Source organism: Scophthalmus maximus, chromosome 14, assembly GCF_022379125.1.
Source record: "Scophthalmus maximus strain ysfricsl-2021 chromosome 14, ASM2237912v1, whole genome shotgun sequence".
In the NCBI taxonomy this organism is placed as follows: domain Eukaryota; kingdom Metazoa; phylum Chordata; class Actinopteri; order Pleuronectiformes; family Scophthalmidae; genus Scophthalmus; species Scophthalmus maximus.
Genome location: NC_061528.1, coordinates 19455826 through 19480897, shown reverse-complemented (window position 1 = coordinate 19480897; position 25072 = coordinate 19455826). Strand labels below are relative to the sequence as shown.

At 39.8% G+C, this 25072-nt stretch overlaps 1 protein-coding gene across 17 annotated transcripts in view; it reads left to right on the top strand.

The window, feature by feature from the left end:
• tns1b (tensin 1b) overlaps nt 1-25072 on the top strand; it is a 179582-nt gene that overhangs the window by 58992 nt on the left and 95518 nt on the right. For 15 of the 17 annotated variants that reach the window (XM_035651035.2, XM_047337019.1, XM_035651046.2 and 12 more), the window contains exons 2-3: nt 2538-2652; nt 17950-17987. In XM_035651035.2, coding sequence (XP_035506928.2) covers nt 2538-2652; nt 17950-17987 — 153 coding nt within the window. Of the gene's footprint in view, nt 1-2537; nt 2653-17949; nt 17988-25072 lie in introns of those variants that run through there. The other 2 variants (XM_035651049.2, XM_035651054.2) reach the window with 2 other exon arrangements.

Genomic DNA, 25072 nt, shown 5'->3' with positions numbered 1-25072 from the left:
ACTCAGTCTGGTTTATCATTTAAGTGTTAGTTCTCTGCTATGATTGCACACCCTAAGCCAATTTTCCAACACGTTGCCTTTCAGGACTGATGAGGAGAAAAAAAAATTGGGGTCATTAGTGGTTATAAGATTGTGGTTTGTAGCCTCTTTTTTTTCAGACAAGGAACTACTAGATTTTCATCACCATGCCTGGTGATTCTATGGTCTTCCCATATGGAGATTCCCGTGCTAAGTCCTCCTGTATGGTGACCACATGGCCATTTTGTCCAGCTTGCACATGCACTTAATGGAAGCCTCATGGCAGGATGCCACTTTAAACTGGCACTTCCTTTCTGGAAAACACATTATTTCTCTTTCATCCCTGTATAGAACATATTTACATTAGGGTACATTTTAGTTGTATCAGAGACTCATGTATAGGCCTACAGACATGCACAGAAACATATGGTTTTTAATTTTCATAATATTGACTCTCACTTTCCTGAACTGCCATTGGGAAGGTATACCAAACCAGTTGAACAATTGAAAATACACTCACAAAAGCATTGTTATTATATGAATTTAACTGTACTGTTATTTTCAACTACAGTCAAACATACATAAAGACATGTTAAGTGGCTAGTTAAATTTGTAATTTTATTCTCTTTCCTGTGTCACCCAGTTTGATTCCACCTCTCTTTCGTGCCTTCATTCAAGAGCATGCTCTTTCATTTCGATAGTATTATTTCTTAATTTTACATTCATTACATGTAGTATTCCCTCAAAACCCTCTAAAATAGCCGCTGATCACAAGCTAATTTTCTTTGCTCATACTCAAAACTTCTCCGATGTTGCTGCACAAACGTCCTGTACTTTGGTTTGAGTCTGTCTCCTCGTGCTCATCCTGCTTCATTGCACTCGCCAAACTTCTCCCCCTTCTCTTTGATTTCTGCAACAATTAAATCATCACGGCCTCATTGCTCACCCATTTGCCTTGCTACTGAACCTTAGGTTACTGGTTAACTAGGTTCAGCAGATCGCTCGCCAGAATGGATCTAGTATTGAATATTTAATTTTAATGGTGTTATTAATTTGTTCAAATTTTGTTAGTGATGTCATATTTACGGCATGGGAATACATCCCTAGTAATATATTGGCTTAATTTGTTGATTACGCTAAATGAACAACAATGCTAGACAACAAACAACAATGGTTATTTGAGGTCCTTGAGATGGCTGATTGATGCTGGCGAGTGATCTGCTGAACATGGTAAGCAGTAATGTCGCAATACCCGAAAGCGGCACCATAAGAAGTAAAGCGAACACGCCAGCAATGAGCCAGTGTTTGTCAAGGTCAGACCTGGTTTTCTATTGGCTGGGAAATTTTGACAGAGTGAGAGCAAAAATGAGAGAGAACCTGGATGAATGAGAATCTCCACATACATCTCTGAGAGCAGAAGTTTGTTGAGTGCACAAAAGCAGCATGAGAACGAGGAAGAGGACATTAGTGCAGAAACAGTTGATCTGAGTGCAGACAAACTGTTCTAAGCGGGAGCATAACAAATTTGCACGTGATCAGGGATTATTTGAGAGAGAGGAGGCAGGGTTTTGAGGGAAAACATTACAAAAATCTCGTGAAATAAAGAAAAAATGCTCTCAAAACAAAAGACTGCTCCGTTGAATTAAGATAGGAAAGAAATGCCATATGTTCAATGCCACTCCACTGTATTTGATAAAATATAAAACTGTTGTGGCTAAGTACTTTTACAACATGATGACTATAATTTTAACATTTGGTGCGGTTGTTGATTCAGTGGACCACTATTCCCATAGAGCTGAACCTCAAAGCTGAATTGGGGACCAGCTGAGCAAATACACCACATAAATGAATAATGTCACATTTCCCCACGGTCGTCATTAGGGGGAAAATGGAAACATGATGCACGTAAAGACACAGCAGGAAACAGTCAGACTCCCAAAACTTTTGTCTTTGCTCTCCAGCAGTGCTGAATGCCTAGTTTAGAAAACGGACAGGAAGAGTGCTGTGTGGTAGATGTTATACGGAAGAGCGAAAACAGCAGGCTGCAGACAGACACACAGGGTTTAGCACGGGGTGGGGAGCTTTGTCAGTGTTTCTCCAAAGAGCTGTGTAACACACCTGCAAGAGGGGAAAGGAGATGACGGGACAAAAGGTTGGAGGGGGGCAAGGACGAGGAGGATGAAAGAAAGAAGGACAACAACAATTCCTGTTATCCCTACTTAGGCCCTTACAACTTTAATTCCTGGTTGGACTTTACGTATAGTTGTAAGCATAGTGAGCTGGAAAGACTTATGATGTGCCTGTGATGATGTGGACTGGTGGTAAATGTATGTTTTGCATGTGGTTAAGTATATAAAATGAACCTATTAGTAAGAAATGGATTTCTGTTGAACACCTGCACAAGAAAAGAAAAACGAGCCTCACCACCTGGATTCATTGAAGTCCCATCGGGTCACAATATTTTAACATCAACATCCCACCTCTGTGGTCTTTTTCTTTCTTTTTTTTCTTCACTGTAGCCAGAGGAGTTGGAGGCTCTTCATTCCCACACATTCCGGGTGAAGACTTTCAAGAAGGCCAAGCACTGCAGCGTTTGTAAACAGACCATCATCCAGGACGGACTCGTCTGCAGAGGTCAGTCACTTGTCCTGAACCTCTGCTCTCTTGGACTGAACTGAAGCAGCTGTGCATGTTTTGGTCATTCATTGAGATTACTGCTGAAACACTTATCTTTCCTGTGGTGTTGTGTTAGTCTTGAAAATCAGAATCTAAAGATGACAAACAATATGCCCAAGCTGCCTGCCACTGAGTGATGTGGTGGGTCCCAGCTGGTCAGCATCAAAGAGCTTCATTACTCCGAATGTTGGTTTGGGGCTATTTGTTGCCAATTTTGATGAATTTCTTCCAAATCCAAAAAGTATTTTGGTGTGCTGGATCAAACGATCCTGACTAACCCTCCTATGGAAACATTTTGTAGGAATCGTAATTGCAATCAGATTACATTTTCTATTTATGGAATGGGGATATGTTGTTAGTTTATGTACGTATTTTGACAATTAGTCATAACATGTTTATACTGAACGAAAAGTGTCGGTAAAATCTTCACATATTTTTGTATTCCTTTAGAGCATCTCATGTTGCAGTGTAAAATCCACTTGTGGCGACTACAGTATTATCAAACTTCTTTAGGGTTATGTCAAGCACTTACACCGTACTAAGTTTAGGGAAAGATTTTAGTCTGGTTCAATACAAAAAAGGTTCAGAGACAGAGTAGTCTTGCCTGTGAAAAAACCCTCTTTAATGCCATTGACAACGTGCAATATTCTGTGGTTTCTTCATGGTGGTTCTTCCCATGGTTATGTCACTGCAGCCTCACAAAATAATCAATGTTATAGGCCTCAGTGCCAAATCCCACTTTGTCTTTTTTTAATATTCTTTTGATGCCATTATTATACAGTCGAGAGTTGGGAGAAGATTCCCCTTCAGGGTTTTCCAGCAGAAAGCCTTACTGGCAGGGGCCTCAGTTCTCCATTTCAGTTTGGTTAGGTTTAGGCAACAAAACTACTTTACTACTAGGTAAAAAAAGATCAGGGTTTAGGTTAATATTGACTCTCTCACTCTGTCTGTGAGCTGGTAAGTAAAATGTGATTGTCGGGAGGCTACAACACTTTCACAGCAATATTTTAGCTATAACACAAGCAGGGGACTGTTTTGTAGTTATAAGCCTGTTGGAGGTAAATTAATATCACATCCCTTTTCAGTTAGGGCCTGCTTAGTGGACACAAAGTTCAGTTAAGGTTTATGCTGGATTACTTCTTATTAATGTTGTTTAAATTGAAGCAAGCAATATGTTTTACACGCAGTACTCATAATCTTATCTCAGTTGTTTGTTAATTTAACTACTAATTATTTAACTATTCCCACCCACTGTGGGAGGAGGGTTAGGGTTAGCCGCAGAAAGGCAAAGGGTTAACCACATCTTGATTTCCTTAATGGTGTTATGGTTTCCAGAAGAGGCAGCATGGTCCACTGATGCCTGAGGGATGTGTATGGTTTTACTGATGCAATACTTTTTTTTGAAAGTGAGATGGAAGCTTATTGTACTTTCCATTTGCAAAATGCACATTTTGAAGTGTTTTTTTTGCTTTGGTTCACACTCCTTTTAGAATATGTCTTTAAGGCTGGTTCCTAAATAAATGTTAGTTTGTGCTAATTTTTCAAGATAAAGTAACTATTGTGAAGCAAATATTATTGGAGTAAAAATAATTAATACAAATAATTACAGGAAAGTAACTGAGATCCAATAATAAACTTTAATGTGGCCACCATCTTCTGTCCTTTTTCCATCTGGTGCTGTGGATTAAAAACAAAATTGGAAAAAAGAGGAAGAATATATGATCCCAGACTGCAAAGCACATCAAGTCATGTTGGACAAGTCTGTTTTCAGACAGATAACGTCAAATGAAACATGCTGAAATGGCTGGATGTTTGCTTTGGCACACAAAGTGGAAATACTCGGTTCGCTGCCTCCCAATCTGATACAGGACGGGGCAAAGCTTGGAAACACCAGAGCATTCTCTGCACATTGGTACCAAACTGTGTGACATTTTTTATCTCGCTATAGTGTGTGCAGGCCCGAAAAGTTTTCAATCAAATTTTTTTATACTTGTTATGATACTATAAATGATGGTTTCCCTCTGCACTTGCTATTCATTACATACATATCTAGGGATAGTATTTTGCAGTCTTGTGTGTTGGCAACTGGTCTGAGTAGTTGAGAGTTATATGTAGTTATATATAGATCAAGCTGACCTGGTGATCAAACTGGCAGCCTTTTCTTACCTTTCGACCCTTCATCACATTATGTAGTCAGTATATCAATATGCTTCTCCCTGATTGTGTGGGTAGAATTAACTGTGTATAATGACTAAATAACACTGTCACATTCTTCTTAATCTGCGGATGAGGAGCTGTTGAGCAAAATGTTTTGCCTTCAACTGTGCCGGTCTATACCAGGTGTCACTGTGTCTGCCTTCATTGTGAGTGTAAAGCAAGTTGTTGCTGCAAGAGACCATGGCACCAAACTCATTTCCTGGATAAAAAAAGGCTTATGAGTCAAAAGAACAACTGACAACCAGCATTTATCCTGCATTTCAGTCTGTGATCTGACTGCGGAATCCAGATGTTGTTTAGACACTGTGGGTTGTACAGTGTGATGTGTATATCATTAATTCCCAGATTGGCCACTTTGTTTCTTCTAAAGACAGTGCCTGTCCTGTAGATTAGGTAATGTGAACTACACCGCTGCTTCTATGCAGCATTCATCCCAGTGAGTTTATTGAAAGCTATCTGCTAAAATATTGAAAAATAAATCCTTCTCTGTGCAGTACGTGATTGTTAAAGTACTTTTGGAAGGGAAATATGGTTCACTCCATTCATTCTGTCATGGCGAGTACAAAACCACTCTTCGAATGAGTTGTATGATGTTGTCTGTGGCTCAGTAGGAGCTCAGTCCAGTCTGAAAAAACAACCCAATGATGTTATCAAGGGTAATCTTAGTTTCATTTTGGACATAGCCTGAGATTTATTAAAGTCTGTGTTGCAAATTGGGCGAACGGTGATTGAAACATTGGTGTTTTCCAGGAAGCTATTGTCTAGTTGAGGATTTGCCTGCGACCCAGATGAATTCTGGGAGCTCATTTCTTTTGCTCTGTCAGACTACGTCTGGATCCCCTCCATTGGAAAGTGGTTTACCACAAGCAGAAATCTTGCATGTCCAATCACAACATTTTAATTGACAATGACGCCGAGAGAAGAGATTTATGTAAACAACCTAGATGGCTGCCGCTGATGAAAGAGCATTTCACTAAGACTAGACTAATATGCGTTTGAGTATTAATCTTGCTACGCCAGGCTAGTAAAATATGCAATCAAGTTGTAAATAGTGAGAAGTTGGATTATGGGAAGTGTAGGATCCAGTGTGTTTAAAGCTTGACTTAAAGAATAGGAGGGACTTCATTGACGTGTAATACTAAATGTTTGGACTACCTATTTAAATTAATATTTTTACATTTTGGGAAATAGTCTTTATAAAGTTCTGGTGGATTAGATGAAAGATCAGCAACACTTTCTGGCACTGACTCTGTCTGAATTGAACCTGATCTGCACCTACCAGCCCCTCCAAAGTTCATCAGCTAACACGTTGCATCTAATATGTGTTGAAATTGCACAAAAAGTGTAAAAAATTTATGGCAGTGTGCTTGAGTCAGATTAGAATTTTCCTTCTGTTTCCAGTGTTTGTGCAAAGCAAAGCTGACTTGTCTACATACTTCATATTCCTACCTGTGCAGATGGACAGTTATAATTGTTCAAACACTGAACTTGTATGAAGATTCAACATAGAAAAACTGAGTTGGTCTGAATGAAGCGTCACAGGATCCAGCTGCTCCCTCAGTCATACATGACTTCCCTGCTCTTGTTTACTAACATTCTCCAGTCACATGGTCACATAATGACAGGAGCACTTGGACTTCTTCTCTCTGCAGTGGTTGCCAGGATACAAGGTGTTGGTTACTTTGACAATAGTGTGTTGACGCAGGTCAAGAAGACTGCAGTTTTCCAGTCAAAAACCCCCAAAACAAAACAAAAAAAAAACAGCCCACTGTGGAAGGGTATTTTTGGAGAAGAGGCCCTGAGGGCAGGAACTGGCTATTCTATTCCTCCGCTGTTGTGCAGCTCAAGCTAAATAGATGATGTGTTTAACAGCAGGTCAATAAAAGGCTATTGTACACTCAGTAATTGGTCAAAGAGACTTCAGCGCTTCACTAGACATTTTGAATCGTTTTTCCTCTGCTTATCACAGCTGCTTACAAAGCATAATTTCTAGCTTGGAGAAAATATTAAAAACACTTGTGAACAAATCTACAGTGATTGTTTTTTTGCCCTCTATGAATGGTGTATTTCTCCTGTTCTGGGGGGACTGGTTTGTCCCTGTTCTGAAGGAGACCACACCACTGTGGACCCACTGAAAACACAGATCTTCAAAGACACACTACAATAGCAGGTGTGTATGTGAGTTCGGGAGAGTAAAGGTAATCATGGCTCTGTTCTTGACTGCTGAGCTCATACGGATGGTATGCAGCATATACCAGTGAGGGTTAAAACACACATGCACAATTGACTGCATTCAGAGCTTCAGGGCCATGCAATAATGTTAAATAAATGTGTTACTATTGTACATGAAAATTGTTTATCAGGTGCCAAGTTTATTGTCTCTCGAGTTGTCATTTTGAATCTTGTTGGATGAAGATGACGATTGGGTTCTCTGTGGATCCTGCGTAGTCTAATATTATTATCCTAATCAACTGAACTGGAGAAGACAACGACTTTTCATCAGCATTGACAGGGGACTCACAATGCTTCTGTAGGTGAATGGAAAAGATTTACAATCTTGTTGAACTTTAACACAGTGAACTGCTCACTACTTGGTTTCACTGTCTGATGTATTTTGTATGCATACATCTACGACAGCTTTCTTTTCATTGAAATATAATGTAACTCAATGATGTGATTTATAGTGAAACTGAAACTTAATTAAGAGTTTTTAACAAATGTGCATACATGAACATACACTGAACAAAATTATAAACGCAACACTTGTTTTTGCCCCCATTTTTCATGAGCTGAACTCAAAGATCTAAGACTTTTTCTACGTACACAAAAGGATTATTTCTCTCAAATATTGTTCACAAAACTGTCTAAATCTGTGTTAGTGAGCACTTGTCCTTTGCTGAGATAATCCATCCACCTCACAGGTGTGGCATATCAAGATGCTGATAAGCCAGCATGATTATTGCACAGGTGTGCCTTAGGCTGGCCACAATAAAAGGCCACTCTAAAATGTGCAGTTTTACTGTATTGGTGGGGGGTCCGAAAACCAGTCAGTATCTGGTGTGACCACCATTTGCCTCATGGAGTGCAACACATCTCCTTCGCATAGAGTTGATCAGGTTGTTGATTGTGGCCTGTGGAATGTTGGTCCACTCCTCTTCAATGGCTGTGTGAAGTTGCTGGATATTGGCAGGACCTGGAACATGCTGTCGTATACGCCGATCCAGAGCATCCCAAACATGCTCAATGGGTGACATGTCCGGTGAGTATGCTGGCCATGCAAGAACTAGGATGTTTTCAGCTTCCAGGAATTGTGTACAGATCCTTGCAACATGGGGCCATGCATTATCATGCTGCAACATGAGGTGATGGTCGTGGATGAATGGCACAACAATGGGCCTCAGGATCTCGTCATGGTATCTCTGTGCATTCAAAATGCCATCAATAAAATGGACCTGTGTTCGTTGTCCATAACATATGCCTGCCCATACCATAACCCCACCGCCACCATGGGCCACTCGATCCACAACGTTGACATCAACAAACCGCTCACCCACACGACGCCATACATGCTGTCTGTCATCTGCCCTGTACAGTGAAAACCAGGATTCATCTGTGAAGAGAACACCTCTCCAAAGTGCCAGACGCCATCAAATGTGAGCATTTGCCCACTCAAGTCGGTTACGACGACGAACTGCAGTCAGGTCGAGACCCCGATGAGGATGACGAGCATGCAGATGAGCTTCCCTGAGACGGTTTCTGACAGTTTGTGCAGAAATTCTTTGGTTATGCAATTGCCGATGTTGCAGCAGCTGTCCGGGTGGCTGGTCTCAGACGATGTTGGAGGTGAAGATGCTGGATATGGAGGTCCAGGGCTGTTGTGGTTACACGTGGTCTGCGGTTGTGAGGCCGGTTGGATGTACTGCCAAATTCTATGAAACGCCTTTGGAGACGGCTTATGGTAGAGAAATGAACATTCAATTCACGGGCAACAGGTTTGGTGGACATTCCTGAAGTCAGCATGCCAATTGCACGCTCCCTCAAAACTTGCGACATCTGTGGCATTGTGCTGTGTGATAAAACTGCACATTTTAGAGTGGCCTTTTATTGTGGCCAGCCTAAGGCACACCTGTGCAATAATCATGCTGGCTTATCAGCATCTTGATATGCCACACCTGTGAGGTGGATGGATTATCTCGGCAAAGGAGAAGTGCTCACTAACACAGATTTAGACAGATTTGTGAACAACATTTGATAGGAAAGGCCTTTTGTGTACATAGAAAAAGTCTTAGATCTTTGAGTTCAGCTCATGAAAAATGGGGGCAAAAACAAAACTGTTGCGTTTATAATTTTGTTCAGTGTAGTTCCCGCAACAGCACCGTGGTGGTGCTGTTGCGGGAACTACAGTCGATGCAGTTAGATCGCCACCTGTTGGATTAGTTGAAATATTATAATTGAACTGCAGTTGAACCTCATTAAGATGATCGGGCTGTGGTCGAAAAGTCAAAACAAATTCTCCTCTCCTAACCACTTCTCCTTAACCCTGATGAAAAAGTCATGAGGTCAAGAAAAGATGTAAAGGAGAATCTGTAAGGAGTTAGGAAAAATAAAGAAAAAATAATAACTTTATTTATAAAATAATACAGTGACAAACTCAATATTCATGGCTACAAGTAAAACAGAATCTTACCTCCTAAGAAAATGAGTTTTCAATAGGCTACATTTGATTTACTCATTGGACATAAGAAGATAGCTGTTGTTAAAAACAAAAACAAAAAAAAACAACAAAAAAACAGGATGGAAATAATGAAATAAGATGATAATATAAATGGAATATACAAGTGGAGAAAGATGATCCATTAAAATATTAATGGAATTTTTAAAAAATGAGCAAGGGCCTGATATATCTATTATCTTAACTTTATTTGTATTGATGATATTATGAACTATAAGCTCAATGTGCTCAATCACTCCTAAACGAACAGATGTGACAGAGAAGAAATCTATAGTTATGGATTTGGAGCTCAGTGTTATAATGTCATGGATTTCACGTAAGGATAATAAAACAGTTATTCTGCTGGGGTGCAGAAACACTTATGTTGTGTTGATTCAAATGATGTGCCACAATGAATTGTGGTACGAGTTTTTCTTCTTTCCTTTTATAAAGGAGGGTCCAGTTCAAACAAGGAGACACCATTCGCCGCTCAGGTGTATTGTCATGAACTGAGTCCATTGTTCAGCTCAACACTCTCCAAGGCAAGTTTACTTGTTGGCCAATGTAGCCACTGGGTTGTCCAGAGGTTGGTATTATGTATTGGTTTATATATTTCCATACAGGAAACACATCCCTATATATTGCACTTTGTACATTACATCATAAATGCCAATGTACAGATCAAGAAAATAATATTTATGTAAATCTTGTAAGCTCACCTATAAAATATAACAAATTTGATTGAAATAGACAATAATTCTGCTAACATGACTGCAATGGAAGAACTGAATCCATGTTGTTTCAGTTTGTTTTTCAAATTATGTGGGTGTTCTGTGTCCTTTCCTCTTTTGTTCCGTGGACGAGTCTTGTATTGTCCGGAAATCTCAAGAGTTGAAAAAAAGGTCCATTAAATGGCTTTCCTGGAGCATTTGATTAACTCACATGAGCTTTGTTAGCAGATGAAGTTGGAACAGTTGTTCAGATCAGACCTTTTTTTTAAACTTACTTACTGACTTAATGGACTTCTCATCCATGTTAGCTTAAATTGGAGGATCAAAACTCTACTCTTTCTCAACCTTGGAATTAGCAATTAGGGATCTCACCACAGTGTTAGTTTAGAAATCAGCAGGCAAAGATTTAAATATTTGCAATTATTAATCAACAACTAGCTTTGAACATCTACAACTTAATGATAACTTGAGAAAACTCTGTCTACTAAGGGAGCTCAAGTGAAATGAGGGGAAGATCCTTTTATGAGCAGAAGCAAACACCATAGTTCATGTAGTAAAAACTATTTCTTAATGCTTATATTAACCGGCGTTGTATGGATTTTCACTTAAAATAATTCATTGATATGAAAAAAACAAACATTTTAGTACCGCAGGGTTACATATATTTAGAAAAGGAAAGATGTGCAGTGTAATGCAATCAAATATTTAGAAAATCTAAAAAGAAAAGGAAACAATCTAAAGTATATTCTAAGCTGCTGCTCATCAAAACCCAAGTGCTTCCTAACTTGTTTGCCACCTGAAGTTTTAATTTCAACCACCAGATAGAAGCAGAGTCCCATGTTTCTAAAGAAGAATTCCATCTGCACAAAATGCATCTGCTGTGGACTTCTTCCAGAAAACATTCCTTGAACTCTCGGAACAAACTCCAGTCCTGAACTTGTGCAGGTTGTGTAATCTACGTTTGTCATGCTTCATGTCATATTTACAGCTTTGTTAACTTTCTGTGTTTTTGGTAGCTACCGATTGTATCAGGGAAACAGCTGTTTCAACCTAACAGAGTCTGACTAATGCTCACAGTGACATAAAAACAGACGGACATGTCAACAAACAGAATTTGTGTTTTGTCAGGATGAAGCAGACACGCGTCTCAGTACACAAATGATTCCATGGAAACTCTCACTCAGGATCTATCATGCTCACCTACGCCGCTTTCGGGAATCTCCCATGTTAGGAAAGCCTGAGCAGCTACGTGAAGGTCGGGCTTTGCCCCCAGAAACCCAACACTGGCAGAGAGTTAAGCTTGGGAAAATGTGTGGGCTGAATGATGACACCCTTGTATGAGTCAAATGATGTATAGTGATGACCTGGTGTCAATAATTACTAACATTAATACTTCACAGACACTGCAAAGAGTGCATGGCGAGTCACAACTGAATATAAGGGCGAGTGCAAAGGCTCTAATCCTGAAACACAAAAGGTAAGAAGAGCAGAAAATGGCTGCCACTTCCAGTATGTATATTGCATGACCTGTATGATGACTGGGCACTTTACCTTCAAGCTTATCATCCACCCTTTTTTCGTTTGCCACAGTAGTTCATGGATGAAAACCTTCCACAATTTCACTTTTATCAGACAAATATTTAACTGGCAGGTGTCTGTCTGTCTTAAATGCAGTGCATGGTGAGGGTCACCATATGACTGAAATGGACAAACATGCACCACAGTGTGCCTCTTCAGCCAGTGTGCAAAGATGTTGTCAGGTAGCTAAGAAAAATTCACACAAACACTTCAATTCAAACTCCCACACTGGCTTGTGCAGACACGTTATGTGTCCACAAGCCAGTGTTTGTGTTTGGTGGTTTGTGTTTGGTGGCATGTAGAGCTTATGGGATCATGCTACCAATATGTCTTTTTTTTTCCTATGTCAACAAATCCTATGAAACGATTGAACTCAGCAATATGTACAGTAAGCGCCAGTCCACAACTCAGCTCTGCGGATGTTCCTAACCCCTCTCCACCCCCTCTCCCACTCACCTGACACCCATTGGTTCCTGCTTAAGACGTGGATCTTTAAAAACAGGGTAGAAATAAAACAACATTTTGTTCATAACAAAAAAAGGCAAAACCGTTCCCTATAATGGCGCTGTAGCTTTTAGCGGACATTGCTCAAACAGTAGGAAATTGTGGATTTATGGAGTACTCTTTTTCGCTGCAGATTTGCACACATGTGGTGCGCTACTGAGTGTGTGCTGCAGAAGCAGCGTGGTGTGGGTGGAATTGCCTAAAAAAACTACAGTGCAATTGTTCATTATGAAACAACCATTAATCACTTTTGAACCACAATGGAGCTCTATGGATCAGAAGGATTTAGACCAATAGACAACCTACATGGGTAGGATAAATATTTTCACAACAAGAAAAGTATTGAAAATTGAATATCACACATCCTATCTTTTTAATATTGTTAATCTTGTGATTACAGTCACTTGCATGTGGGAATGAAACCAAGCAGTGCATTCAGCTTTTTCTGCAGAGTAACTAGTGACCTTTGAGAGAGAGAGAAGCCATTAGTTCAGAGAGTTGTTAGACATACTCTGTATGTTTGTTCACTGTTTGTACACGTGTTGGTGCTAATGAGTTTGTGACTGTGCATGCTAGGCAGAGAAGAGAGAGAGAGGGATGGAGAGACTGAGAGTGAGGGGAGGAAGGGGGGAAGAGGAAATTCTCCAGCCCTGCCCTCTGATTGTGCTCAGCGCTGAAAGGTGGTCCAGCCCAGCCCTGTGGGATTATACTCTCATTCCAAGGGACCATGGGAAGGAAATCGCCCAGCTTCAACCCCCCCTCGCAACTGGTGCGCCACACTCCTCATCATCTCATCATTCTGACCAACTCCCATCCCCACTGTCTTTTCATTTTCTTAATGATCGAAGTGAGCAGTTGTTGCACCCGCACTCTGTTATTCATCCTACCCATAAATGTTTTTTTTTTCCTCCAATACCTTTTCTCCTGGCATCTTCTGTCTCCTCAGCCTCTCCACCCCCACCCCTCCTTCTCTTTCCTCCTTCACTCCACCAGAACATTTCTGTTTGTTCTCCAAAGCTCTGCTTCCTAACAAGGTAAAGACTTACCCAAGCTCTTTGAGCTTTTTGCTTTCACACCCAATATGGAAGTCCTGCTTTTTCCCATGTGGCCCACGAGTGGTGTTTACTGGGGACTCACGTGCTTGAAACGGCGCTGGACATCGTCCTGATGGATTGGACACATAGCTGTAATGCTTATCAAGCAAACAGCCATGTTTGTTTGGATTTCATATCCATGAAGGCATTCCCGATGAATTATGTCATATCTAGCATGTAGAAAATACTTTGTTCAGTGTCCCAGGGTACGTTCCTTCTCCAGTGTGAAAATGCTCTGGTATCCATATTTGTATCACTAAGGTAAAAGCATGTTACTCTTATGAGATAAATGAAATCAAAGTATTCATTGTGCAGAGTGGACCATGACAATGCATTTGTTACTAAACATGCATTCAAGTTTAACAGCATTTAAATGTTGTGCCTGGTCACTGGGTAGAGCAAATATCCTTCTCGACTTAAGTGCATCACTTAAACACTTAATTGCTTTTCTGTTGTCCAAAGTCCTCTACAATTGTCTCTCATTAACACATCGTGGCTTCAGAGTTATGTGCACAAGTTAAACCTCCGACCTCTGTGATTAGTGGGTGACCTGCTTGATCTCACAAGGCCACAACTTCCACATAAACGTAGACTCTGTGTCATCAAAAGCTGATGATTCAAGCATCCATATCACAGTTGAATATATTTTAATATTTTTGGGGTTTTGGACTGTTGCTTTCACAAAACAAGCATTTTCACTGCATCACCTTGGACTCTGGGATATATTGTTATGGCATTTTATTTATTTTTCCATTTAAAGAAATGGTTTACATATTAATTCATAATGAAAGTAACTGCTTGTTGAAACCATAATTAAAAGTTGACCCGTCTCTCTGTGGGGAAACTCATAATCAAATAGCTGATCAGAAATGTCACAACAAAAAAAAAAAAAGTAAAAACTTATTTGCTTCCATAATTTACGTCTCAGTCTGGAGACATTCTCTGTCCCAAACGGTTCAGTTTGACCATGGGAACTCTTTTGGGAAGACATGGAAATGTGTAGCTCGGTAGGATTTCACAGTGCCACCCACAATTGAAGGCCTCTAATTAAGAAGTCATTCTGACTTTCAAATGTAACCCCCGAAATGCAAATATAGTCCTCCGAGTGCTTAAATAGAAACTAAATGCATGATGTAATTACACATTTGGTTAAAAAAAGAAAGCTTCTCACTTTCCCCCGTTTTAGCATATATACACTTCTTGTCTACTAGTTGTGCAGGAGTTCATCAACAATTCATCTTATGTTATCTAACGGTGAACAAAGCTTTTTTTCACAAAAGTTATGGTATCGATAAATAAAAGAGTGTGAAATGTCAATCAAGTAAAACATGGCTGCATGTGGGTTAGCAAATCACCAGTCTCCCCATAATGAATAAACGGTGCTGTGCTGGTATCCCTGAAGAGAGTCTCCCCATAATGAATAAACGGTGCTGTGCTGGTATCCGGAAGAAAGGAAAAGAATAATGAATCTCTGCTAAATAAGATTCAAGGCCTTGTAACTGCTCTTAACACGTAACCTTTGACCCCAAACCAGGCTAAGGGCTGTTCAAGGTTAATGAAAAGCTACACAGTTACAAAGAAGCTATGTAAAAAGATAAAACACTATCAGGAGAGGAGTAACAATTTTAAGTCTGTGGCAAACTAGTCTATAAGTAAGTCTTAATAATGATTAGGCAAGTCCATTAAACTCCATTCACTCTGATGTCTGAGAGCGGTGGACCCATCTTCCCTCTGCCCTCTCTCACTGTATATTACATCAATATATTTATTCCAATATCCTACCAATGAAACAATCAGAGAATTGACAGATAAATGTGGGTTCAGATACAAGTAAAGTGAACCCTTTGTGTTTATTCGCCCCAAAACAGCCAATGTACAGACTGTCGGGCATTAGCAGTAAGCTAGGTAGCAAAGGATGCACTATGTAGGTCAAAAAGCCTGCCTCCTCCATGTTAGTGGATGGGACGTGGACCAAACTAAGCAGTCAAAGTGCAGGAATATAGATCTCCCCCATAGATGGTTTCTGTCACTTTAGGTAGTTCTCATCACACTGATGTATGTCTCAACTTCCTGTTATTGGTCCGAAAGTCGGAACCATCCATACAATTGTTTTCACTCTGCTAACGTACCAAACCATGGTTCAGTTTGATCAGGACTGAGACCACCTCTTTTGGTCGGACCAATGGTCCATTTTTGGTCCATTTTTTTGTCCATTGGTCCAGATCGTGGTCCCAGTTACCTTTCACACCTAAATTTTGGTTCGGACCAAACTGAAAAGTCAGAATGTCCAGACCAAATAAGATAGGTGTGAAAGCGCCTTAAGTGTTCATGTTTCTGGTAAGACTGGTTTTAATTAGTTATTTGAACCTGTAAAAACGGGGCGAAACATCATGTTTGATAGCTGAGGCTGACTCGTGATTGGTTTAGTGGTGGGACCTCAATACTGCGGCTCCACACCAGGATCACTGATCAACACAGACTCTGGCTCGAAATGATTTCGAAAGCACAAGATAAGTGCCCATATGAGGGATATTTTGGCTTCAATTTTGTACAAAGGGAGAAAGAGACGATACATCATCCATCTTTATATACAGTCTATGGTGTAGGAACCTGCCTGTGTGTTTATGTTCAAGTCAGCCTTTGGCTGAACTCACATTTCAACAGGAAGTCCAGCTCTTTCTAATATTTCCTTTCAGTCTCTCTCAATTATTGTTCCTCTCTGTCTCTGTGCGTTAATCAAGCGGATTCATACAAACTAAGATAAGCGTGATATGTTTTTCGCATATAATGACATATTTTAAACTATTGATTTTGTGTGTATTTGCGCTGCCTCGAAAACTAGCTTCACGTTCTTTCTTTATACACAGGATGTGAATCTTCGGTAATACATACTAGAGCATGTAGTTTTCAGCACAAAGGGACTTTATTTGGGGAATACACTGTGTGAGTAAGAGACATTCTGTACATCAGAGAGAACAGAGAGTGTTTAAGAGAGCACAGGCCTACTGTATATCTGAGGAAAGAAAGATTACAGAGATGATAGTGTTCCCAAAACATCAGACTGACGAGGATGGACTTGAGCTTCACTCTGGCTGGACTGGCCATTTCCCAGCTTCCTATCAGTGTCTTAACAACTAATCACAATTCATATTACACTCGCTTTGAAATATGTGCCTTGAGACAGGAAGAATAACTCATTACGTAAGGTGTAGCATGTTCCATTACAAGCATACAGTCTTCTCTTTAATTGGAAAGCCTATGCCTCGGCACTCTGTGTTTTCATTCCCCGTCCTGTGACAGGATCGGACTATTTATGAGCTGACATTCCAGGTGCTCTCCCCTATTGACCCTTGTCTGTAGGCCCAGTGTATAGAGAGTGCTGGAGAGCAGAGCGGGAAGCTGAAAAAAATGTGTTGAACTTCTGTAAGCTGAACAACTTCTTTATTTGACCACATTTTCTATCTTTTTGAGTTTATCCCACCTCTAACACACACATAGCATTGCCTCTCAGTAATGTTTGTCAGTCCATAGGGTGGCTGTGACTCAGAGCCTGGAGCGGGTTGTCCACTAACTAGAAGGTTGGTGGTTCGATCCCCCACTCCTCCAGTCTGCATGCAGACAAAGAACCGCCAAACTGCCACGGAAAGCTGTGATAGAAAAAGCGCTGCATATTCAGTAGAAGCGCTGTATGAATGTGTGTATTAATGCGTGTATCAGACTTGTACTTTAAAACGCTTTGAGTCGTTGATAAGACTAGAAATGTGCCATATAAATACAGTCCATTTGCCATAGTGAAATGATACCTTTAACTTGTGTGCATTCATGTTCCCAATTGGATGAAGTGAAATAACTTTGATCATTTGACTCTTGACTTCTTCATGCAGCACTGTCATCAGATCACATTTCCAATTAGTCCATTATTTGTTTATGATCAATAATATGCATCTATCTAAATAGTGATAGTATTTTGTCTTTATTCCTATTTTAATGATGACCATGAACACTACTGCTTATTTGCAAAAACGCATCAAATTGGTTGTATGTCATTAAATAAATGAAATAGTAGTGTACCTTCATACCATGTAGCACATGATAAAGGTAAATCTCTTCACAAATATCTCCTCATACAGTGTTTCCAAGTCGCTCAGAGTAATGAATATAGCCTTTGACAGTGTCCTGAAGGCACTAAGATAACACGTATTAGCCCATGAACAGCAGATGATATTTGACTTTGACCGCAGAACAAACACTGTGAATGGAGAATCAACCTCTTGGTTTTTCATACAGTACCTCCATGCCAACTACTCAAGGACATGGTTCAAACTGGACCACACTGTTTGGATATTTTCCCCCAATGTTTTGGAGATTTTTATGAACTGTAAAGATAATTTGTTTTTATTCCTTTTTCTTTTCTCTCTAGTTTGCCGTATAGCTTGCCACAAGAAATGTGAAGTCAAGGTAAGAGTTAGAATATTTTTTAATATATCATGTTTAAATGTTTTGCTTGTTGTTGTTGTTGCTTTTTTTTTTTTTTTACTTTAGATGATTGTTCCCATGAAAACATTTGTGTGAGAAAGGCTCCTAAACTATCTGAACTTGTCCTTTAAAATCCATTCACGTTCATTGGGAGGAGGAAATATGGTTTAGGTGGAGTCAGCTACTCCTCAGGATGCACGTATGTGTGTGTGTGTGTGTGTTAATGCAGATGTTGAGGTAGGTGGAGTTTTGGGAGTTTATGTTCTGCAAAGAAATCTTAAGAATGTGTAAACAAGTGCTCTCTGTACAACAGAGTGTTTATACTGGATGAACTCTTGCATCTTGGAGATCGACCTATGTCTAAAAATAAATGGAGAAGTCGCCTGATTCATCTTAGGACAGGCAAAGAGCAGATGAAGAAACTGGGAGGGGAGAAACAGAGTGGAGCTGAATTTCCTGCGGAATTGTTAGACAGGGAAAGTTTTGTGTTTTGTGTGTGTGTAAAGGTACAACTGCCATATGGGGTTTACCCTAGGATTTGCACACACACACACACACACACACACACACACACACACACACACACATATGTGCACCCACTCATAGTATATACTTTGTATACACATGCTTCATCTGGTTTTCATTATTGAAATGGGTGCTGGTTGCCAGCTTTACCCACTCCCTACTCACAGGAAATGCCAGGGGTGCAGGGCAGACAGGCCACACTGAGTATGAGGTGTGGACTTTGGCCATGTCGGACTGGCCTTCAGTGGCAAGTTATCAGACAAAATGGCTGTAATGATAAGCCTAACCTATGTCTCCTTGCTCATTTTTCCTTGTATTGTAATTGTCACCACTGAAAGTGCACTGAAAGGGTAAATCATTCCCTCCTCATTTCTGTCACAGTACAGTGCTGCTCTGATGTCACATCATGGAGAGTTGTGCTATTAAATATATTATGGCTAGATACTGTATTTGAGTTATGTTCTTACGTTATTCCAAATATTACCAACAGTTTCTAACCTTGACTAATATATAAATGTTAGTCAAGGTCACTGTCTGTTTCATTTGGTTGCCTGTTGATGTCATGTCCCTGTTGTTTATGTGTCAGCATTGTGGATGGTTGAAGTGTCTAAATCGACTTTTCCTTAGTTTATGCCGCATTTTTTACAATATGCCTTTTAGATCATGGTCGTTTTTGATAAGATGAAAGATTTTGGTTTTGGGTTGTCTTTTAACGTTTTTGCTGATTTAATCCCTAGGTCCATTTATTTTGGAGATATAGATACTTTATTCATTCCAATCTGGGAAATTCCTCTGTGAAAAATTCCTCTCCCATTAAAACTTCTTCTGGATCTAAAGTTATCAGTGAAACAAGCTGAGCAAGTGTTAGCAGCAGCTCTGGTAGCAACCTCCAAGATGCCCTGTATCAGCTGAACAGCATTGCATTGATTATTTTATATGGAACTGCTTATATTATTTGGTGTTTTTAGCAAATTGAATCCAGTTTGTTTTGGACAGGGGGGGACCTCTGAATGACTAACACAGACAGAACCCTAACAAGGAGAAGTTGACTGTGATTACAGCCATAGTGGTGAAGATCACACGCCACATGAGATCCCGGAACTCCATCTTCTCTTAGAAAATTATTCCCAATCATATGATGTCATATGCTAAGTGACATCATTAAGAAGTCACAAAGAAGTAGTTCAAAAATGTATTTTCCAATGTAGACTATATCTGACTATAGACAGGACCAAAATCTTATGTATATCAAATAAATAATTCATGATCATATGGTAGAAATTGTGTCATCATGACAACAAGATTGTGCAGTTAATAGCAACTGTACCTGTAGAACGCAGGTTTAGTATAAGAATACAAAATGATTTTCTAATTTTCATTTAACTTGGATTCATCAAACTGTAAATGAAAATGTGGAACAACTATAATCCAATTTATGCTGACACTAATATTATCTTATAACCAATAATTATCTAATTATGTCAGGGATTTTACTGTAAGTGAATTTAAAATGTGGGTTCACACAAATGTTATGTTGCTGTGTAGAACAAAGTGTGATTAATGAAATCATCCACTACATGCTTGATAACATTTTAATTTCTGGAAGCCAGTAGCCAAATCTTTGGGAGAAGATGTCGAAGGAGGCCATAAAATACTCCTTGTACTCCTTGTGTTTAAAGACACCGTATTTATATACAAAAGTGAAACTTTCCATCCCCAGAAATCACAGCAGCATTTCCTTTTCTAAACATTTCAACCAAAAATGTCAAAACTTTGGCAGGAAGCAATTTGCAAAGAAGACTGAGATGAAAAACAAGGGAGTGACTGCAGCAGGGTCAAGCATGATGACTGTTGGCACAGAGTCTGGCCAGCAAGACCGACAGTAGATAAATATAGACTTTATCTTAAAAGGCAGATTAAGCTTTTTTCTATGGACTCTCAGTCATACACAATATGATCCTCTTGATAATAACTTTAAGCTGGGACAGTTCTCCCATGTACATACTTTTTATAAATCTCTGTCTCGAGATAGGACCAATATTTGGGCCATATTTTCCCCGGTCACTGCAAAAAAATGGTGAGACCTGCACATATGTGTCCTCACCCCTCAGGTGTATTTACTCACAACTGGATATGAAAAATGCTTCACATCTTGTCAGTAAAATTTCACTTCAGTGTGATGACAGGAAGGATCTTTTAGATCACCTAGGAGACACAAGTCAATTTCAAAGTAAATGTTTCACAAATTCTCATACATTTGTACATACAGTCCCTTTCCATTTCTCTTTCCTGACTCTTTTTCACAACCTCTTCCTTTGCTCAGACTCTCTTCTTTAAAGGAAAGAGGCAGGATATCTGGGATTTTCCTGCCGTGCTGCTGTGAAAGCATTAAGGAAAGGTACAACTTCAGACTACTTAAGAGCTTATCGTCTGCTCACGCTAATTCCACTCTTACGGTTTAACAGCAGCCACTCTGCACCTACTATACTATATAGTATATTGTAGTATACAGTATACGGGGGTGACCCTAAATTCTAATCTTTCCTGAATCAATTGCACCCTCTTTCTGCTTTGTGCGGTAATTTTCCCTTTGTGTTGGAAAGCAATGCAGTCTGACAATATAAACATATAATATGCTTCTCTGTGGCCTTGATATCAGAACACAACATCTCACTCTCAATGGATAAAATTGATCACATTCTCTTTCACTGCGTTTGGTCTGTAGCCTTAACAGAAATTCAATTCCACTAGTATGGATTGCACAGGAACAAAGCAGAGGTGCTGAGTAGAACCTTCACAATGAAGGAAACTACCAGTTTACACCAAAAAGTGGAACAAAATGTACACACTCTGAGTTCACTAGTTTTTCATTCTCTGCCCCAAAATGATGAAGCATTTTTTTTTCATCTGAATTCTCACAATACTTCTTGGTTTGAAAGTCTGTGATATGTTTGTACTGGCTGGCCTCCAGTGTTTTTTTTGTTTTTTTTTGTTATTTCAGATTTGTTATCCATGATCTCAATGGATACAGTGTGTTCTCATTTACCCCATCATGTATGCCAATGATAAAAAAAAATCCCTCAATCCGTCCATTTGTCTGGATCCACGCCGAAATTCAATTTTTCATTAGTTTTTGCATAATCCTGAAAAAACTGGTTTGAAAGCATAGCCTCCATGGCACAGGTAATTACACTGGTTCTTTAATTTGTCTGTGTATGTACAAATACTTAAACATTTAAGACAAATCAGAGTTTAAAATCAGGAATTTCTATAGTAGACATTTTTTAGGTAAATGGATATCTTTCAGCACTCAGCGTTTTCATTAATGTAGTCCACCAAACAATCTCTTCCATACCACTAAGGTTGAGTAAGCAGGCGTTATTGCACTGTGTGCATGCCAGTTTTTAAACATTTCTGAGCAATCACCTGGAAATACAAAATTCTTGGTACGGCTGAGAATAACACAGACCATCGATTTTGTGTTATGTATTGTCTCCATGTAGTTGACACATCCAAACACCTGCATCCATATGTGTGAGATGTGTTTTCGAGAGAGAGCGTCGGGTTTGCGGCTGGCCCTCCCCTCACCTGGTGAACACAACTTGGATTTATAAGAGCGCAGAGGTTTTTGTTGTTGACCCTAATCTTTGACAATGTTATTCTTGTATTATTTGGTTACTTTTTTGGCCTATAACCCTAATGGGCCAGTGGTTTCACAGGGAGGACATGCACTAACATGCAACCGTGGCTGAACCAGCTACCAAAACAAAGAACAGAGGAGTTTGCATTACAACAGACACAGAAGGAGTTCCACATAATTCTCTGTTCAGGACAACATTTGCTCCACTATTTTTTTACATACAAAATGGTTGGGGTCAACCGATATGGCTTTTCTAGTCCGATACTATTATTACTAATCTAAGAGACCGATAACTGATATTTAAAACCAATATTTTCCTGCAGTAAAAAAGTGTGTTTCAACATGACTGTGGCTGCATCACAGTCAAAGTAACACATTTTAAAATAAAAATATCTTATTGGCGAATCGGCTTAAAAAATGGCAGATACTGATAATTACAAAAATATTTGAATATTGGCTCCGATAATCGGCCAGGCCAATAATCGACCCAGACAAAATAGTTGTTTGCTGCTGTAATAATGTTAAAATCTTTATATATACATATTTCACCTTGAAGCTTCCATGACTTCATTTACAGAGGAATTGGAGAGAAATGCCCCAGGAAGTCTTTGTCTTAAAACTGTTTCAAACAGCCTTTTTCTGCAGCAGCAGCAGTAGCAGCAGCAGCAGCTGTAAGGATCATTAGGCACGATTAACCACGTTCTCCGTTCCAGTGACTTCCTCTGGATACCACACATTACTACAGGACTAATTTATCATACAGACTGGAATTAGATGCTGTGTCACTGTTGCAGAGCAAACGCTTTGTCATGATGATATATATATATATATATATATATATATATATATATATATATATATATATTGTGGCATTTCAGGTTTAGCACTGGTGAGACCAGAAATTAAGGATTTCAGTTTTTGCTGACGATGGCAGAGTGAAGACCTGCTGTCAAGTTGTTGGGCTTGTACTCTGCAGTGATTCCAATGCTGATGCACCTCTGCATCAGACAAAGTCAAGTAAGTTAATTTTCCAATTAGTTCTCAAACCTTTGTAAGAGCAGTTGACATGTACTCTGTTAATGCAAGTCTAGCTTCTAGATTCTGGGACTTAGATATAATCACAGAATTAACTGACATAAATAATTCACATCAGAGAGAGAGAGAGAGAGAGAGAGAGAAAGAGAGAGAGAGACAGATGAACTGTCCATTAATAGAGAGAGGCGATTTCATTGTTCTTTTACTGTAAGTACAGCAGGCATTAGACAACCCTAAGTTAAGTTTCAAAGATGTTGGTGTGGTATTGAATCCCAGTAAAAGCATTAACAACTTCATTCCTATTCCATATGGCCATACAGAGAGTGAAAATGGGAGTTACAGTAGGAGGGGGAGCAGGAGAGAGAGGGGGAGGGAATGGGGGTGTATTTCTGTTAAGAAAACATACAAAAAGCCAGAGCCATATCATGGAGAACAACCTGACGGAGGAAACAAGTGAGGACTAACATGAAATGGACTGGGTGGTGTCATAAATAAAATATTGCCTGAGGTCTTTTACATGGTACTTGTGTGTGCTGTGCTTTTCAAGTAAGCAGCTCCTAGTCTGATCGCATACATATCCTGCCAATGGTTTTGAAGCTAATTGAATTAGCAGTCACAGGACAGAACACATGCTCGTTCCTCTGCCCTCCTCCCTACGAGAGCAAACATCTGCAGGAACACAACAACAATTCAAGCACGGGATAAATCATATGGCCTCTCATTTGAAGCCTCTTACTCAAGCAGAAATGGTTTTTCTGTTTTTGGTTTCAGCAGGATACTCGATTATTTTCATTTTATGTGGATGAGAATACTTGAATGAGTCAAGATATTTGTAGTGGAATGCATCATATGTACCTATGTTGAGCTGTCCCAGGAAATACAGCCCAAGGAGAACTCTACCACAATGTTAAACCTGCATGAATTGCTTTGTGCATACTTGGGGAAAGCAGAACAAGACATAGGATATTATTAGCTGATAAAGTTGTGTAACATTTGCCTATTAACACATCCAGCAAGCAGAGCAAATTAGCGTTGGAGTGATGTTTTTGGCCCCCTGGATTGATGGAGACGGAAAATTGATAAATAATTAATCTTCGTGAAAACCAAGAACAAACCCATGTCAGTTCTCCTTGTTCTTGTGCAGACTCAAGGAGCAGTGGCTTCCGGCCATGTATTTGGTTACTGCATGGTAGCGACATGTGCATAGAAACAACAGAGAAAACAAACAGGAACACCCTGCCTTTAACATGATGGAGTAATCAAGAGTTGGTGGAAAGAATGAAAGAGGATGCCCACTCACTTCTTTGGCATCACTAAGCTTCCTCAACCTCGACAACAGCTGTTGGAGGATGGCCTATTGCAGGACACCTCCTAGTGACACATCGTAGGGAGTTTGGAGGGTACTTTTATTTCCGTTCAAGTTCGCCATTTCCAAGCCTGTCCTCTGTTTCAGAGTGGCAACTTTTCCGTCTGGTTTCTGGGCTCCTGCTGCCTAATCATCATCATCATCATCATCATCATCCAGTTGAGAAATCCATGGTAAATGTGGACTGTATGGACGTTGGTGACGCATTCAGTTGGCCCGCTGGGGGACAGTGATCTGCTCGGCTCTGGTGTTGCTTGGGAAATCCTGAGTCAGACTCTTGAAACTGAACCTCACCCAGTCATAGACTCTCTGCCTCTCTCTCTCTCTCTCTCTTTCTCTCTCTCTCTCTTGCTCTCTCCCTCCCCATTATTTTTTTATGATCACTATTTGTATTTGATTTTAACCGTTTCTCAATTTATATGACACCTTTTCTCAAGGCCTGTATTTTGCCTTTGTTTCCCTCTCATTTACCCAGGCAACTGGACAGTTGATTTCTTTCAT